General features: G+C 39.3%; 1 protein-coding gene across 2 annotated transcripts; it reads left to right on the forward strand.

Annotated features, from left to right (window-relative positions):
- Positions 1-358: 358 nt before the first annotated feature.
- On the forward strand, positions 359-15,420 carry CCT8 (chaperonin containing TCP1 subunit 8). 2 transcript variants are annotated; one of them, XM_049627960.1, is made up of 15 exons: positions 359-522; positions 3,389-3,479; positions 4,319-4,398; positions 6,229-6,378; positions 6,835-7,015; positions 7,129-7,190; positions 8,071-8,208; positions 9,576-9,754; positions 10,453-10,519; positions 10,598-10,685; positions 10,767-10,882; positions 11,235-11,306; positions 11,385-11,549; positions 11,857-11,976; positions 14,772-15,292. In XM_049627960.1, the coding sequence occupies exons 1-15, from the start codon at positions 463-465 to the stop codon at positions 14,862-14,864; spliced, it is 1,662 nt and encodes a 553-aa protein (XP_049483917.1). In that variant the 5' UTR covers positions 359-462; the 3' UTR covers positions 14,865-15,292. The 2 variants fall into 2 exon arrangements, with proteins under 2 accessions (XP_049483917.1, XP_049483918.1); XM_049627961.1 differs by having other exon boundaries at positions 378-522; positions 15,199-15,420.
- Positions 15,421-16,156: the final 736 nt, after the last annotated feature.

A 16,156-nucleotide genomic window follows, 5' to 3' on the forward strand; every position in this document is an offset into this window, starting at 1 on the left:
CAGGTGCTCTGCCTGGAGGTGAGGGGGGAAGGGCACACCAGCCCTGACGTTGTGGGTGGGTCTGGAAGATTTCGTGCAAGTTAAATCTTAGGAGGAGTGGGTTTCAGGTCACAGATGGCAAATATCACATATCCCGACCTTGGAGTCTTGGCAAAGGGGTTAAATCGGAACGAGTCATAACGGCCCGACCGCTTGCGCGTGCGCCAGCCAGAAGACCAAAGGCCCGCCCTGCGAGTGCCCTAACCGATCGACACGATCGAGGATCGTCAACTCAGTTCTGGCTGCGGGAACTGCTTTTTCTCGCGAGGCTTCTGACCAGGAGGCTAAGGAAGGGGCAGGCTCAGCTGGAAAGAAAGGAGGAGCGTAGGGTCGCCGCACGCTGCGTTCCCAGGAGGCTTTGCGTGCCCCTCGCTTCCTCCGGCGTCTTCTGAGCGAGCGCGTGAACGGCGATTTGCAGAGGCCATGGCGCTTCACGTCCCCAAGGCCCCGGGCTTTGCCCAGATGCTTAAGGAGGGGGCGAAGGTAAGCAATGGAAGAAGGGAGAGGGAGGAGAGTCGACGTAGGGCTGCGGCGGCTAGAGGGAAGAAGGGCCTGGTAACGGGCCGGGTGTGCTCCCTGGGTACAGCGGTCGGAGGCAGAGAAGATTCCAGAAAGGGAGGTGTTCGGTGAAGGGGGGCGAAGGAGGGGATTCGGCCACTAAGGCGAGCGGGCATTTTCTTTCTTCCCCGATGCAGGGAAGGGTCGACGGGCAGAAGGAGCAAGAGAGAGGCAAGGCCGCAGGATTCGTATTCTGTGTTTCCTCGCTGGGCAAAAGGAAAGCCGTTCGTGCATTTTCCCTCCATCCCTAAAACCGGGCTGACTTGCCACTCTATCCTTAAAGGGTGTTTTGAGGGTGAAGTCGAATAATGTAGGCTTGGGAACCGCGAAGCCAGTTGGCACTGTTCAAGGAGGGGGTAATCCGGAGAGAAGAGGGACAGGGGCCAGTTCTCGACGGTTTTCCTTCAGATGAGAATTAGAGGGCTCCCCGTTTCGTTCGCAGCAGTGCGTTGTGGTAGGACAAACGTTACCCAATCCAAATGGATTCTTTCCCAACTAGGTTAGCTGGCTTGATGTAAAACCAACCCCCAGATCTTCCTTGCCTCGTCTTTAAATTGACCAAAAGATGGTACCTTTGACTTGTAACTATCTGACTTTGTAAGTGTAAGAGACACCCTGGGCTAATGAAAACGACTTCGTTTTATGCCCAGATTATGAATGTATTTCAAGAGCATAATTTGTGAAAACATCTTAATATATACTGCTGATAAGTTTGTCTCTTGTGTTCAAATCAAATCTTGGCTTTATTTGTCCCCCAAATTCCCTATGCCTCATTAAAGAGATCTAATTTATTGTCGTGCAGTTTACAGTAACAGTTTTAGGGAACTAGGTCATTGTTTGCAGAATACACTTTTGGGATAACAACATATCACATATCAGGGTTTAATGTAAATATTGGTAAAACAGCTTTGCAGGTAATGACATGGACTGCTCACTTTAATTTTTTTTAACGTTTATTTATTTTTGAGAGAGACATGCACAGTGCAAGCAGGGGAGGGACAGAGAGAGGGAGACACAAAGTCCGAAGCAGCCACCAAGCCCTGAACTGTGAACGCAGAGCCTGATGCGGGGCTCGAACTCACGAGCTGTGAGATCATGACCTGATCCGAAGTCAGACACTCAACCTACTGAGCCACCCAGATGCCCCATGGACTGCTTACTTTAAAAAGATTGCAATTTTTTCATAATTTTTATTTTGAGGCTGAAATAAACGATCAAATCAGGATAATTTCAAATAATGATAAAGGAAATAAAGAATACTGTAGTAAAAATAAATAAAAAGATTAGATAGAAAGTACTGTAGTAGAGAATGAAGTAAACAAGTCTGCCTCCCCCAAAAAAGGGAAGAGTCAGGAATAGATAGAACCAGTAAATAAGATGTTCAAGGAAGAACTTTTAGCTTAGTCCTAAGTGACAGAAAGAATCAGCCAAGGTTGAAGAGGGCAGTATTCCAGGCTGAAAAACCAGTAAGTATAAAGGCCTTGAGGATGAAATGAGTTTGACCTGTTAAAACAGCAAGAGAGGTAATGAGGTTGAAGCTCATCAAGGGAAAGCAAAAATGGTGAGAGATGACTTCAGAGGAGCTGTAGGTTAGGACCAGAACATATAGGACCTTGTAGCCTTCAGGAGGGATTTACATTTTATCCTAAGAGTGACGGCAGACCGTTGATGGGATCTGATTTATGATCACATGGCTGTTCCTCAGAGAACGGGTAAAGGGAAAAAACTAGAGTGTAAGCCAGGTCAGACTAAATGCTTTCATAAGAGTCCGTCAACCCTTGACTCTGAAGACACTACTTCTAAAGTAATGATTATTCACCTCGTTTGGATGACAGTTCCTTTTATGAGTAGTATAAAAGCCACGTCTTAGCCACGTCTTAGGCCTAGGATAGAACTGTCTCCTAGAAGCTCTTCAATGATGGAAGTATTCTCTATTCATTCTGGTACAGTATCCATGAGCCGCATGTGGCTACTGGACACTGGAACTGTGGCTACTGCAGTGGAGAAACCGAATTTTTAATTTTAATTACTTGCAATTTAACCACATGTGACCAGTGGCTCCTTTATTGGGCGTGGCAACTGTATAAAAATGTTCACATGAACAAACTGGAAGCTCATGAAACCCATCTGAAGCTACATGTAAATCTCGATTCTAAAAGAAGTCCAGTGTAAAATTTGAGAATTTTCGTATTGTGAGCAGTTAAGCAATTTTTCAATGTGTATGGATTGGAATTGTGTTGCAATTCACAAGAGCGTTCAGCAGTCAGGATACTAAACATTTGGGCAGCAGGTGTGTTAAGTGGGATTTCCCAGTGATCGGAAAACTGATGGTTTTATGATGCTCAGGCTCCTAACAATAAAAGAAATATACCATATTTCAACTTTTCAAAAAGTAATGATAAACTCTGAAGAGGTATTTTTACCTAAAATATCTTATCTTTTGCTGATCGATCATAGCATTCTTTCTTGTACTTTTCACAACATTTAAAAATATGTACATGCTTTATATTTTATATATATATACATATATATACATTTTTATATATGCTTTATGTTTTGACGTGTAAGTAGATACATGTGGTCTCTGAAAATTTCATTATATTCAACCAGTGAGCAAATTTACGGATCATTTGAAGCACCATGCTTTACATACATAAACTTTGCTTGATTTTTTTTCAACAGTCCTGTGAGGTAGGTACTATTATTATCCCCATTTTACAGATGAAGAAGATTATTGTGTTTCACTGTTTTGTCTAATTAGAAGGATTTTTGTTTTTGGTTTATTTTACAGCATTTTTCAGGATTAGAAGAGGCTGTATACAGGAACATACAGGCTTGCAAGGAGCTTGCCCAAACAACTCGTACAGCATATGGACCAAACGGTAATTTCTAAATTCATGTTTTAAAAGATATAGTACTAGAATTTTGTGTGCTAGCTTCTTCAAACTTATTCTGTGAGAATATGATACATAAACTGAGTTTTAGCCATAATACAAAAGTAATTGTATAGTTTATTGCCACCAGTGTAATGTTTTCAGTTTTTAATCAACAACTCATATCTCTTTAGAAAAATAGGAATCAAAATGTTAATTTTTATCATATTGAGAGGATAGAAAAATTACGGAGCTTTCACCATTGAGATATGGTACCTAATGTAAGGGAGAAAATCTCTCTTGCCTCCTATTGTCAACTGAGTTTAATTGACACAAATGTATGGAAAGCAATAAAACTATACTTTTTTTTCTAATGTTTATTTATTTTGTGGGGGGAGGGACAGCAAGAGAGGGAGAGAGAGAATCCCAAGCAGGCTCCACACTGTCAGCACAAAGCTTGATGCAGGGCTCGAACCTACAAACTGAGGTCATAATCTGAGCTGAAATCAAGTCAGACAGTTAACTGAGCCACCCAGGCGCCCCAAAACTAGATTTTTTTGGTCTTTTCTACACGTTAATGTAATTTACATTTATTGAACAAAACTATGAGAAGATTGACATCCTCCCAGGTAAACATTATAGGAGATTAGAAAGGACAGGAATAATGACAGGGGTGCCATTAGGGTGCCAGAGTAGATAATATGTGTTGAGTTTTTACAAAGTTACCTTAAGAAATAGATACAAGTTTATATTTCTTGACTAAATTTTGGGGGGTATTTGGAGACGGATTTGAGCTATTTTTCCCCCCCTAACTTTTTTTTTCTGTGTTTTGTTTTTTGTTTTTTTAGGAATGAACAAAATGGTTATCAACCACCTGGAGAAGTTGTTTGTGACAAACGACGCAGCCACTATTTTAAGAGAGCTAGAAGTAGGTCATTACTTTGAAGCCAAGAAATGTTTTGGTGATGTCAAAAATTGAGTGTATATGTATATATTTTTTAAGTTTATTTATTTATTTGGAGGGAGAGGAAGAGAGAGAGCACACAAGCAGGTTGAGGGGCAGAGAGAAGGAGAGACAGAATCCCCAGCAGGCTCCATGCCATCAACACAGAGCCCAATGTGGGGCTCAAGCTCAGAAACTGTGAGATCATGACCTGAGCCGAGATCAAGAGTCAGAGAGACAGACGCTTAACCGACTGTGCCAGCCAGGTGCCCCCAAAATTAAACATATTTTAACATAGAAGAAACCTCTTAGGATAATAAGGGACTATTTTTTTCCCAACTGGAAAATTTATTATGTAGTTTTAACTTTTTAGCTGCTTAAATTTAAAAATCTCCCAAGTTATTAATTCATGGAGGCTTGCTTGTGATAAAAATACATTTGCTAATAATCATATCAAATTGAGTATGCTGTCTCGTTCTGTAGAGTATAACACCAAAGTGAGTTATTCAAAAATGCAGAAACAGCTGATACTTAAAACAGTTGTTTAAAAAAAAAAAAATTAAACCAGGTCTTTGGCTTTGTGAAAATGAAACACAAAAATGGTGGCATTTTGCTTTGCTTACCTGCAGTTTTGATATTGCAGAGTGTGTAAAATAGATTCTGCAGGCAGAATTACAAGTAAAGTCTGGCACCTGAACATCAGAGAACTGTTCCTCATCTAGCTGCTCTGTAGTTGAAAGATGTTTTCAACTTCAAGAAATTGTCCTGAACTTAGCTCTTAGAGAATTGTAGCTTAATCTTTTCAAATGAAACTATAGGTGTGTTAATATTTCTCTAACTGCTTAAATAAATAATATTGTTAATGTAGTGAACAAAACAAATTTAATTCCACAAGGAGGAATTAGTCTTTGTGAGTGTTAATGTTGGACGCTATGGTGGTCTCAGGAGTTATTTAGCCATGATGGAAATATTGCCTCAATAAAAACCATAGTGTCAACTTTGTAGTATTCTCACCGCTATCAGTTGTTACTCCTTGCTTGGTTTTTAAACCCTAAATCCAAAGGATAGACTACTTAAAATCTTGATACCTTTTTTTTTTTTTTTTTTTTTAAGAAACCTCTGTCTTCTAAAAAGCCACAATTGATACTCCTTACAATAGAAATGTACATAGGCATTGAGACTCGTGATTAAATGGGTGGTTTTGGTTTTTAATGCCTAGGTTTGGTTTTTGGAATTACTTTTTTAACTTAGTGGACATGTAATTTTCTGCATCTTATGTGCAGAGATGTATGTACTGGGTGACTGGCCATCAAAAGAAGATACGGTTTCAGGTTGTTTGCATTTGTAGTGATGCCTTTGTGCTGATAGTCTCTGAGGGATTGGGACTGTCTTCTGGCCACCGCACTGAATAGTGTGTAGCAGTGTGATTTTGGAGTTACCTGGCCCACAGGGAGATTGAAGTGTATTAGCTTAAGAAAAAACGGAAAATGAGGGGCACCTGGGTGGCTAAATTGTATAAGCATCCAACTCTTGGTTTCAGCTCAGGTCACGATCTCGCAGTTGGGGAGTTCGAGCCCTGCATCAGGCTGTGCTGACCGCTCAGAGCCTGGAACCTGCTTTGGATTCTGTGCCTCCCTCTCTGCCCCTGCCCTGCTCGTGCTCTGACTCACTCATTCTCTGTCTCTCTCTGGCAAAAATATATAAATATGTAAAAATAAAAAAAAATTTTTTTTTTAAAGAAATGAAAATGAAAAACTTCACGTTGCTTTCAGGATCAAATGTTTTGCACTTTAAAATTCAAACCCCTTCTACCAGGTACAGCATCCTGCTGCAAAAATGATCGTAATGGCTTCTCACATGCAAGAGCAAGAGGTTGGAGATGGCACAAACTTTGTGCTGGTGTTTGCTGGAGCCCTTCTGGAACTAGCTGAAGAGCTGCTGAGAATTGGGCTCTCGGTTTCGGAGGCGAGTGTTCATTTTGTAATGTACTTTTATTTAATTTGTGCCTGTATAGAGTCATCGTTGTAGTAATAGTTAATATTGAGCAGTTTACTCTGTGCCAGGCATTGTAGTACATGTGCTGTCTATGCAGTATCTTAGTCCATCCTTACAAGAATCGTGTGAGTAATTAAAAATTAATAAAAATTAATTCTCTTTTATTTTAGATGAGGAAAGTGACACTTAGGAAAATCTTACTCAAGATCTTAACAGCTAAAAAGTGACAGCATTCAATTTCGGGCCATCACAAAAGCCTACACTCGTGATGAGCACGTCCTGCCACGAATGCTGTTCTGAAAGTGCTTTGTCATTTTATATGGAAAACAAATACCCATATTCGTTGGGGTCCCAAAATAAGCTATATTTTAAAGTCATATCAAAATTGTGTCTTCTGAAGAAACACTTTGGCTTTTTACATTTAAGGTCATAGAAGGTTATGAAATAGCCTGCAGAAAAGCCCATGAGATTCTTCCTGATTTAGTGTGTTGTTCTGCAAAAAATCTTCGGGATGTTGATGAAGTGTCCTCTGTGCTCCATACCTCCATAATGAGTAAACAGTACGGCAATGAAGTGTTTCTGGCCAAGCTCATTGCTCAGGCATGTGGTGAGTAAATCTCAGTAAATGAAAAGATCCAAACTAAAAATATTTTAATGAGACTAAGATATTTTCTTTGTTGTCTCCATGCATCTTTTGACGTGTCTCGTTTTTTTAAACAGTATCTATTTTTCCTGATTCCGGCCATTTCAATGTTGATAACATCAGAGTGTGTAAGATTCTGGTAAGTTTAGAAAATGCATAAGTGTTGTCTAATAGGTCCGTTATATTTTGCAAACAGAAAAAATGTATGTGTTTATCAAAACCCAAATTTTACCTCAGATTTTGAACATTTAGGGCTTTGTTACATTTGTAACATTTTGATATTCGAAGGTTGTAATACTACTATTAAATTTTAAAGGGTGTTTGATGTATTATCTCCTTATGAAATTATCATTTTTCCATCACAACTTTGAAGGTTGAGAATAATGCATCAAATATTACGTGTTTTGAATTCTTCATGTGTGCTGAATTAAAACCATAACCTTCAGAACCAGTTTTGAATGAGATGTTCTGTTGATCTATAGTAATAGAACTCACATGTTACTGTTGTTAGTATTGAAATAAGAGTATTTTGTATTTAAAAAATTTAGTGCTTCCTGTAGTAAAACCTGTGATTGCAGTTGAGTTTAGCTTACGTAAATACAAGGGTGTGTGTGTATCTGTGTGCACGCTCATGCATGCATAGATGCTGTGCGTTTTCTGACACTTGTACTGCTTTGTTCCGTCTCCTGTCCCCAGTACTAACAGCTGTGCCTAGTACATTGGCACCAGGTATTTGGTGAGTGATTGAATGAATGACTTAGAAGAGTTATTCTCAGTCCTTGGTTGTTCCCGGTACCCTGAAGGCCCCCCTTTCATTAATAGCTCATTCTCAGAGTGGTTTCTACCTTAAGTAGACTGGTGTGTTTTACATCCACCACCCCACTCCTTATTCCCAGGAGTCACCCCTTGGCATATTATGTTATGTGGAAAACGTTATTTTTGGTACATGAAGAATTAACAACTGAGCTCTGATGTTATTTTCATGAGATCACTGATGATTTTGGTATTCAACTCCTTAGGGCTCTGGTATCTATTCCTCTTCAGTATTGCATGGCATGGTTTTTAAGAAGGAAACTGAAGGTGATGTAACATCTGTCAAAAGTGCAAAAATAGCAGTGTATTCTTGTCCTTTTGATGGCATGATAACTGAAACTAAGGTATGTAGACTTTAAAACCTTAAAAGTAAAAATTTGGGGTTGTCCATTCGGATTAACATTTTATGATTTTTAAGTTTTTAGGTGGAGATTGTGCTCTTCAGTGAATACTACATAATTATGGAAGATTGTAGCATCACACACACATACGCATACACATATATACCCTCATATGTATGTGTATATATATGTATGTGTGTGTATATATATGTTACAGGAGTATTTATTTACTTATTTTGAGAGAGAACAAGGGAGAATCAGAGGGAGAGACAGTCCCAAGCAGGCTCTGCACTATCAGCACAGAGCCCGACGCAGGGCTCGATCCCCTGAAACCATGAGATCATGACCTGAGCCAAAGTCCAGAGTCAGACACTCAACCATCTGAGGCACCCGGATGCCCCAGGATTATATATCTGCTTTAAAAAAATTTTTTTCTGATGTTTATTTATTTTTGAAGGAGAGAGAGACACAGCGTGAAGGGGGAGGGGCAGAGAGAGGGGGAGACACAGAATCAGAAGCAGTCTCCAGGCTCTGAGCTGTCAGCACAAAGCAGGGCTTGAAGTCACAAACCGCGAGATCATGATCTGAGTAGAAGTCAGATGCTTAACCGACTGAGCCACCCAGGCGCCCCTATATCTGCTTTTTAAAGTCAGATTCCCTTTCTTTCCTGAATACCTAATTCAGATACTAAATTTGAAACGTGAAATAGTGGCAGTGTTGTTTATGTTCTAGTATACAGCTCTTATACAGCATATTCTTACATGCTCGGCAAGTAAAATGCTCACTGAATACAAATACTTGTGTGCTCTTCCTTAATGTATTTTAATATTGAGGTCCTATAGCATCCTGAAACAAAATATGCCAATGTAATTTGAAATTGATAGGTTTTTTTTTTAAAAATACATGTTACGAAGTTTGAAGTTCTTGTTTATAGGTCACTTCTGTCTTGGTCCCTAGAATTCTTAAAATCTGAGTTCATAGTTGTAAAAGTTCCACAGGTTGGAGATAGGCCAGGAAGAGTCATTGAGTCCATATTCTAGAAAAAAAATTCAGAACCACGGTGTGGTTGTTTTGGTACGCTAGTTGACGTTTGTCAAAAGACAAATGCCAAGACACCTGCCCAATATATCTAAAATAGGTGTAAGTATTTGTCCCAACTACTCCATCAAAGTGTCTGTCAAAGAGGAAAATGCATCGGTTTTGGGAGTGGGGGGGTCTAGGAATAAGCTGAGTTTCGTACATACTTTGTATTTCATAATGCATGTATAATCTCATTATTTTCCCCAAATATTTCTTCAGTAAAATGTTACCCCGTGACTTCGGACACCAAGGTACTAAAATGGTTCTTAAGAGCATGTTTGTCTTACTAGGGAACAGTGCTGATAAAGACTGCTGAAGAATTGATGAATTTTAGTAGGGGAGAAGAGAATCTCATGGATGCACAAGTCAAAGCTATAGCTGACACCGGTGCAAATGTCATCGTAACAGGTGGCAAAGTGGCAGACATGGCTCTTCATTATGCCAACAAGTACAATATCATGTTGGTGAGGTAAGACTGCTGTATTCCATTAACCTGTAAATGGCCCTTTGCTGGTGAAACACAAAACACATTCAATACATGGTGAATTCATGCCTGTTACAAAAGGGCAAATATAACATCTTGGCTCCAAAAGCAGGACATCTAGAGAGACAGGAAACACCTGTGAGAATGCTTACATTTGCACTGAGAGGTGGAGCAATCAACATGTTATTTGAAGAGGAAGAGGGAAAAGCATTCCAGACAAAAGAAACATTAGAGACCAGACGCAAGCCTGGTACACACTGTCAGAGTGTGGGATCGGGAATGTCATTTTTAACCTTTGAACCCATTTGTGGGGCACACCAGACACCTGACCTACTCGTTCCCACCTCCAAACCAAATCTGCAGCATAAATCACTCCTCTTCCTCACAGCTCATGCGCTTGCCCAGAGTACAGCAAGTTTTCTGTATCCCAGGCCTTCCTTAGTGTTTTAGAACTAGAACTTGTGACATTCTACTGAAACTTGAATTTTCCCAATTCTAGAACACTGCCGTATACACCTGTGTGTGGATTACACTGTGCTGTCCAGACCTGTTCTGAGCTTAAATTCAGGATCAAAAGAATGTGACTTTTGGGGACCAGTGTACGGTTTCCCGTTTCATCTCTATTTTATTGTGGCGCCTAATGGTGTTAAAATTTTCATTAAGGTCTTCGGGTTTTTTTAAAGGTTGAATTCCAAATGGGATCTCAGAAGACTATGTAAAACAGTTGGTGCTACAGCTCTTCCTAGATTGGTATGTATTTTGGACAACATTAAAAGATAGTAGAATGTATTGGAATTACTTTGTTTTACAATAGTCCCTTTCTTACAGACTCCTCCTGTCCTTGAAGAAATGGGACATTGTGACAGTGTTTATCTCTCAGAAGTTGGGGACACACAGGTGGTGGTTTTTAAGCATGGTATGTGGAGATGGCAGAGTATGTTTATTTAAGTGGGGGCTGTTCATTTGCTTGTAGTAATAGTTTTAAATTTATTGACAGAAAAGGAAGATGGTGCCATTTCTACCATTGTGCTTCGAGGCTCTACAGACAATCTGATGGATGATATAGAAAGGGCAGTAGATGACGGTGTTAATACTTTCAAAGTTCTCACAAGGGTTAGTATTAGCAGTGATCTTAATTTTAACCGTTAAAGGTAGTTTATGGTTGTTCTTGAGTTAAATGTACCTTCAGTTGCTTAAGCATGTTCTTAGTGCTACATCTGTGGACATGCAGATGAGGTATTGTGTGCTGCTCCCATTCCCCACTTTGGTTCTCCTCTTTCATATACCAGACCCTACGTACAGTAAGGTAATTTGCCCAGATTATTCCATTTTTAAAAAATTTGTAATTAGAATTTGAGTAACAGTACCTCTAGTCTGGTTGGAGTACTGGAGTCTGAGAAGATTAGGAAACTATAAATTGCTTCTTAGAAAAAAAAAAAATTTTTTTTTTAACTACATATTGTAGGATAAACGTCTTGTTCCCGGAGGTGGAGCAACGGAAATCGAATTAGCCAAACAGATCACGTCATACGGAGAGGTATAGCTTTCTCTGTATAAATTGCCTTCCTTCATGTTCCTTGAATAAAATACAGTACTAAACACGTTTTTCTTGTAGACCTGTCCTGGACTGGAACAGTATGCCATTAAGAAGTTTGCAGAGGCATTTGAAGCTATTCCCCGGGCACTGGCAGAAAATTCTGGAGTGAAAGCCAATGAAGTAATCTCTAAACTTTATGCAGTACATCAAGAAGGAAATAAAAATGTTGGATTAGATATTGAGGTATTTGGAAAAAAAAAAACTATGCATTTAAACTTTTATTTCGTGAATGTGTAATATAAAAATGGAAGTAGTAAGTTTAAAAGAAAACCAAAAATGTTCTGATTTTTTAAGCAAATGATTTTCATAACAAAGAGCTCTGACAGCGTTTGTCTATGGTTTTCCTTAAAATAGTCTTTATTTTATATTGTGTGTAGGAGAGGACTTTTGCCTGGCAACATCCAGGCAAAGAGCCCTGGGGTTTTGTTACTGAGTTAATTTTCACATAAGAATTTAGAGTGAAGGAGTGAAAATTGTTTTGTACCAACAGGCTGAAGTTCCCGCTGTAAAGGACATGTTGGAAGCTGGTATTCTAGACACTTACTTGGGAAAATACTGGGCTATCAAACTGGCTACGAATGCTGCTGTCACTGTACTTAGGGTGGATCAGGTGAGTTACAAGTGAAATTTTGATCTTTAAAAGTACTAATTTTCATGTGGGTCAGTAGTGTATTTTTATGGAACCAGAATATAACACAGTTCTCATTCTACTCAAAAGTGTTTCTAAAGTTCCCCCCCCGCCCATTTATTTTTTTCTGTTACAGTTTTAAATTGTATTTAGTATATTTCAACGAATTTGAAAGGATCTTTCCAGTGAAAGAAACTTCTGACATTTTTAAACTGGAATCGTTAAAACAAACTTAAGGTTTATAGTTTTCGGACTTTTTTTAGCCTAAGGATCTCTTTATACAAGCAGTCTGGAGAGGGAGTTTACTGTGTACTAATGTGGAATGTGGAAGGCCCATAAAGCCCTGAAACACATGTGTGCCACCAACTTTAAGGAAAACGAAACCTCTACTTGTGCATGGAGGTAGAATCTATGTGTTTAAAGTTCTTCTGGGTGTGACAAATTATATCTTGAAGGAACTGAAAGAAAAGTGTTAAAAATCATAGTATTTTTGACCTTTTTTTTCCAAGAGGGTAGTGGGAGGGAGATTGTGGCACAGAGGAAAATGGTAGGTTCAGATACAAGCTTGAATTCAAAGTTTTTCAAAAAGATGTTTTCTAGTAAAACAGTGAAATCCATTTTCTTGCAGATTTCTCAAACTGATTATTAAGCAATAAACTATTCGTAAATACTTAATGGAAAATTGGAATTGCAAGGGGCCTAGGGCAGATCCATTAGGTGGAAATCATGCCAAATTAATTTTGGGAGAAGCAAGTTGTAGGTAAAAACTAAACGAGAAGGAAATTAGACTTACTCTAGGCATAACAAGGACTAGTTCGTGGTAATTACGGCAAACATTCCATCTCAGTAAGAGGAAGAACAATTTTTTCCTAGCTTGAGATGACCAGAAAATGGAGCTGGATGTCCAATTTCAACCCATTGGAAATAAATTGGATGTTCATGTACTGGATTTACTAATAGGTGTTTTTATATCAGTAAATTTAGGTAATTTTCAGTGGAAGAATGCGGTTTTGGAGTTCTGAAATGATAATAGAAGCCTAAGGAAATGGTTGTTTTAAAAATTAGCATGTGGCTAATAGGGGAAGCTTAAAATAGAAAGGGACAGGGGAAGCTGAGTATATTGAAGCATGAGGTAATCCGGAATTCTAATAGAGGAACTTTTTTGAATGTCCATTACCCAAATGACATAATAATTGTAATAATACAAGTTCCTTGATCACAAAGACACTTGTCAGTTTTGGTTTTAAACTGGGAAGTCTCTGTTTTACAGTAGAGGATGTTCGTTGTTATGTGTCCCTGGTCTTTGCTAAAATACATGATCTGAAGAACCCATGACTATCAATAACCAGTTTGTTAATAACTATAGTGAACTTGTACTCTTTAATAGTTCTAACTAATTTTGTATAGTATATAGTCTGGAAAGGGACATGTAAATCAAGTTTTAAGTGTTGGATAATGTGGAGCTGGGTTCATCTTTGTTCGAGTGTTTATTTCACTAGTTGTCAAGATATAGTCCCCAAATCAACAGCATCAAGATAACCTAAGAACGTGAAAAATTATATATAAATCCTCAGGCCCCTAAGCAGTCCCACTGAGTTAGAAACTCTGGAAGAAGGCCAGGAGTTTTTTATTTTTTTATTATCTTTTTTTTTTTTTTTTTTTTTTAATTTTTTTTTTTTTCAACGTTTTTTATTTTTATTTTTGGGACAGAGAGAGACAGAGCATGAACGGGGGAGGGGCAGAGAGAGAGGGAGACACAGAATCGGAAACAGGCTCCAGGCTCTGAGCGGTCAGCACAGAGCCTGACGCGGGGCTCGAACTCACGGACCGCGAGATCGTGACCTGGCTGAAGTCGGACGCTTAACCGACTGCGCCACCCAGGCGCCCCTATTATCTTTTTTTTTAATGTTGGTTTCTGAGAGCATGAGCAGGGGAGGGGGAGAGGAAGAGGGAGACACAGAATCTGAAGCAGGCTCCAGGCTGTGAGCTGTCAGCACAGAGCACAACGCGGGACTCGAACTCATGGACCATGAGATCATGATCTGAGCCGAAGTCAGATGCTTAACTGACTGAGCCACCCAGGCACCCCAGGAGTATGTTTCAAATAAGCTCTGCAATGATTGGTGCCTACCAGCTTGAGAACTGTTGTTCTGGCTGTCTTTTTTAATCAAGCTACACTTAGGTTCTAAAATTGTCCTTAGTGCCTTTAATTCAGTCTGAGCTTAATCTCAATTAGTAAAATGTTACTCCAAGGATTTCAAGGTTAGATTTCCTCTAGAAGCTTCTGAAAAGGGGTGCTGAATCTGTTGGAAGTGGTGGTGAAGATGTTTTACAGTTTAGTGTTGCTTGAGACACATCCCCAACCCCTTGATGTTGTACAGAAAGATCTCAGTCCTGTCAATTTGGGAAGCAAAGAATACTGTTTATAGTTTTGAGATTCAGAATGTAGATTAGAGTTTGAGAGTTCCACTTTGAGGAAGCTGATTTAGCTTCTCCCAAATTTATTTGAACCCAGAGTTGCCACCACCCTTTTTTCTCCAAACGAATCCTTTAAAAAATGCTAGATGGTTATATTTGCAAAGTACTTGGTTAATGCATTCTAGATAAATTAGAGGTTTCCTGCTGTGTTCTTTTAAGTTACCAGGGAAGTCTCCCTACTTGGGTAATGTTTTTTGAATACACACTTCCTACCACTTGAATGGTTTTCATTTTACAGGTACTAGGAAATTTCAGTATTAAATTTTTATACATATTTGTTTATGTACCAACCACTTTAGATTATAATGGCAAAACTGGCAGGTGGACCTAAAGCTCCTAAACCACAAGGAAATTGGGATAAAGATGGTTGGCAAGACGAACTTCATATATAAGTAGCAAATCAGGTGCCAAGCTGACGGATTTATACTAGTAATGCATGCAGATATTTTTCACATTCGGCTCACAGGGCCATTGAGTTCTTGAAGTGCGTGTCTCAAAATGCCCTTTACTAACGTGCGTGGATCGTGTGGCCGTTCATGTCCATAAAAGCAGGAAACGCTTTGCTGGAAGCTAACAACTTGATGTTGATAGAGCCTCATATGCAGTTTATAACAGATAGCTTATGTTGAGATGATTGCTTCATCTTGAATCAGCCTCAGAAAAATATTTTCTCTTCATTTTAAAGGTTGAGTTTATAAGTATGTGCTTATGGTTTTGTTTTCTCAGATCATCATGGCAAAACCAGCCGGTGGGCCCAAACCTCCAAGTGGGAAGAAAGACTGGGATGATGACCAAAATGATTGACTGCCTTAGTTTTTACTGTAGGTGAAGACTACGTTTGTAGTAATAGTCTAGTAATTGCCTCATGTTTTCATATTTTCCTTAAATTAAGAAGTGTTTTGTGTTTATATCCTCAGCTGGATGATAAATAAACAGGTTGCTATCGAAGCCTCATAGTCTGATGAGCACCGTTCTTGGATGTAAATGACCTGTTTGTCTCAACCTTGGTAATGAAATTAGCTGTGGGACTGAAGGCAAGCCACTTAAGTAATTAGGGACCTGTTCCTGTGTGTATCTGGCCTGCTGCCTGTTTGGAACACAGCCGTGCTTCTGTATTTACATATAGTCTATGGCTGTTTCCTGCAAGGAAATGGCAATGAAGTAGTCATGATAGAGACCAAGTGACCTACAGGGCCAAAAATATTTGATATCCCTTAACTTTTGCAGGAAGCCTGTCAACCCCAGACTGGATTTCAGGGTTTTTTTTCCACATCTCTGCTCTGGGAATTCTAAGACTTGAGAGGACATGTTTTTAATACCCATTTGTTGAATGGCTTAGTTAAAATAGTCTAGCAGTGTAGTATAAAGACAGTTGTAATACCACTGAAAACGTATCTGCTAATAGAAATTCGGTTTTTGTAAAGTAGATCTTATTTTTTAAGATCAGTAAGGAGTTTTGAAAAAACTTAACATGAAAGGTCAACTGATTTTATGGGACATGTGCTAACTCCTATGTCTTGGTCACGTAATAATCTTTGGTCTTTGAATAATATTTTGAAGGCGCCTGGGTGGTTCAGTCGGTTAAGCATCTGACTCTGGATTTCTGCTCAAGTCCTGGTCTGTTTGTGAGATGGAGCCCCGGGTTGGGCTTGGGGCTGACAGCACAGGGCCTGCTTGGGAGTGT

The sequence above is a fragment of the Panthera uncia genome, chromosome C2 (genome assembly GCF_023721935.1).
Source record: "Panthera uncia isolate 11264 chromosome C2, Puncia_PCG_1.0, whole genome shotgun sequence".
NCBI classification, from domain to species: Eukaryota; Metazoa; Chordata; class Mammalia; order Carnivora; family Felidae; genus Panthera; species Panthera uncia.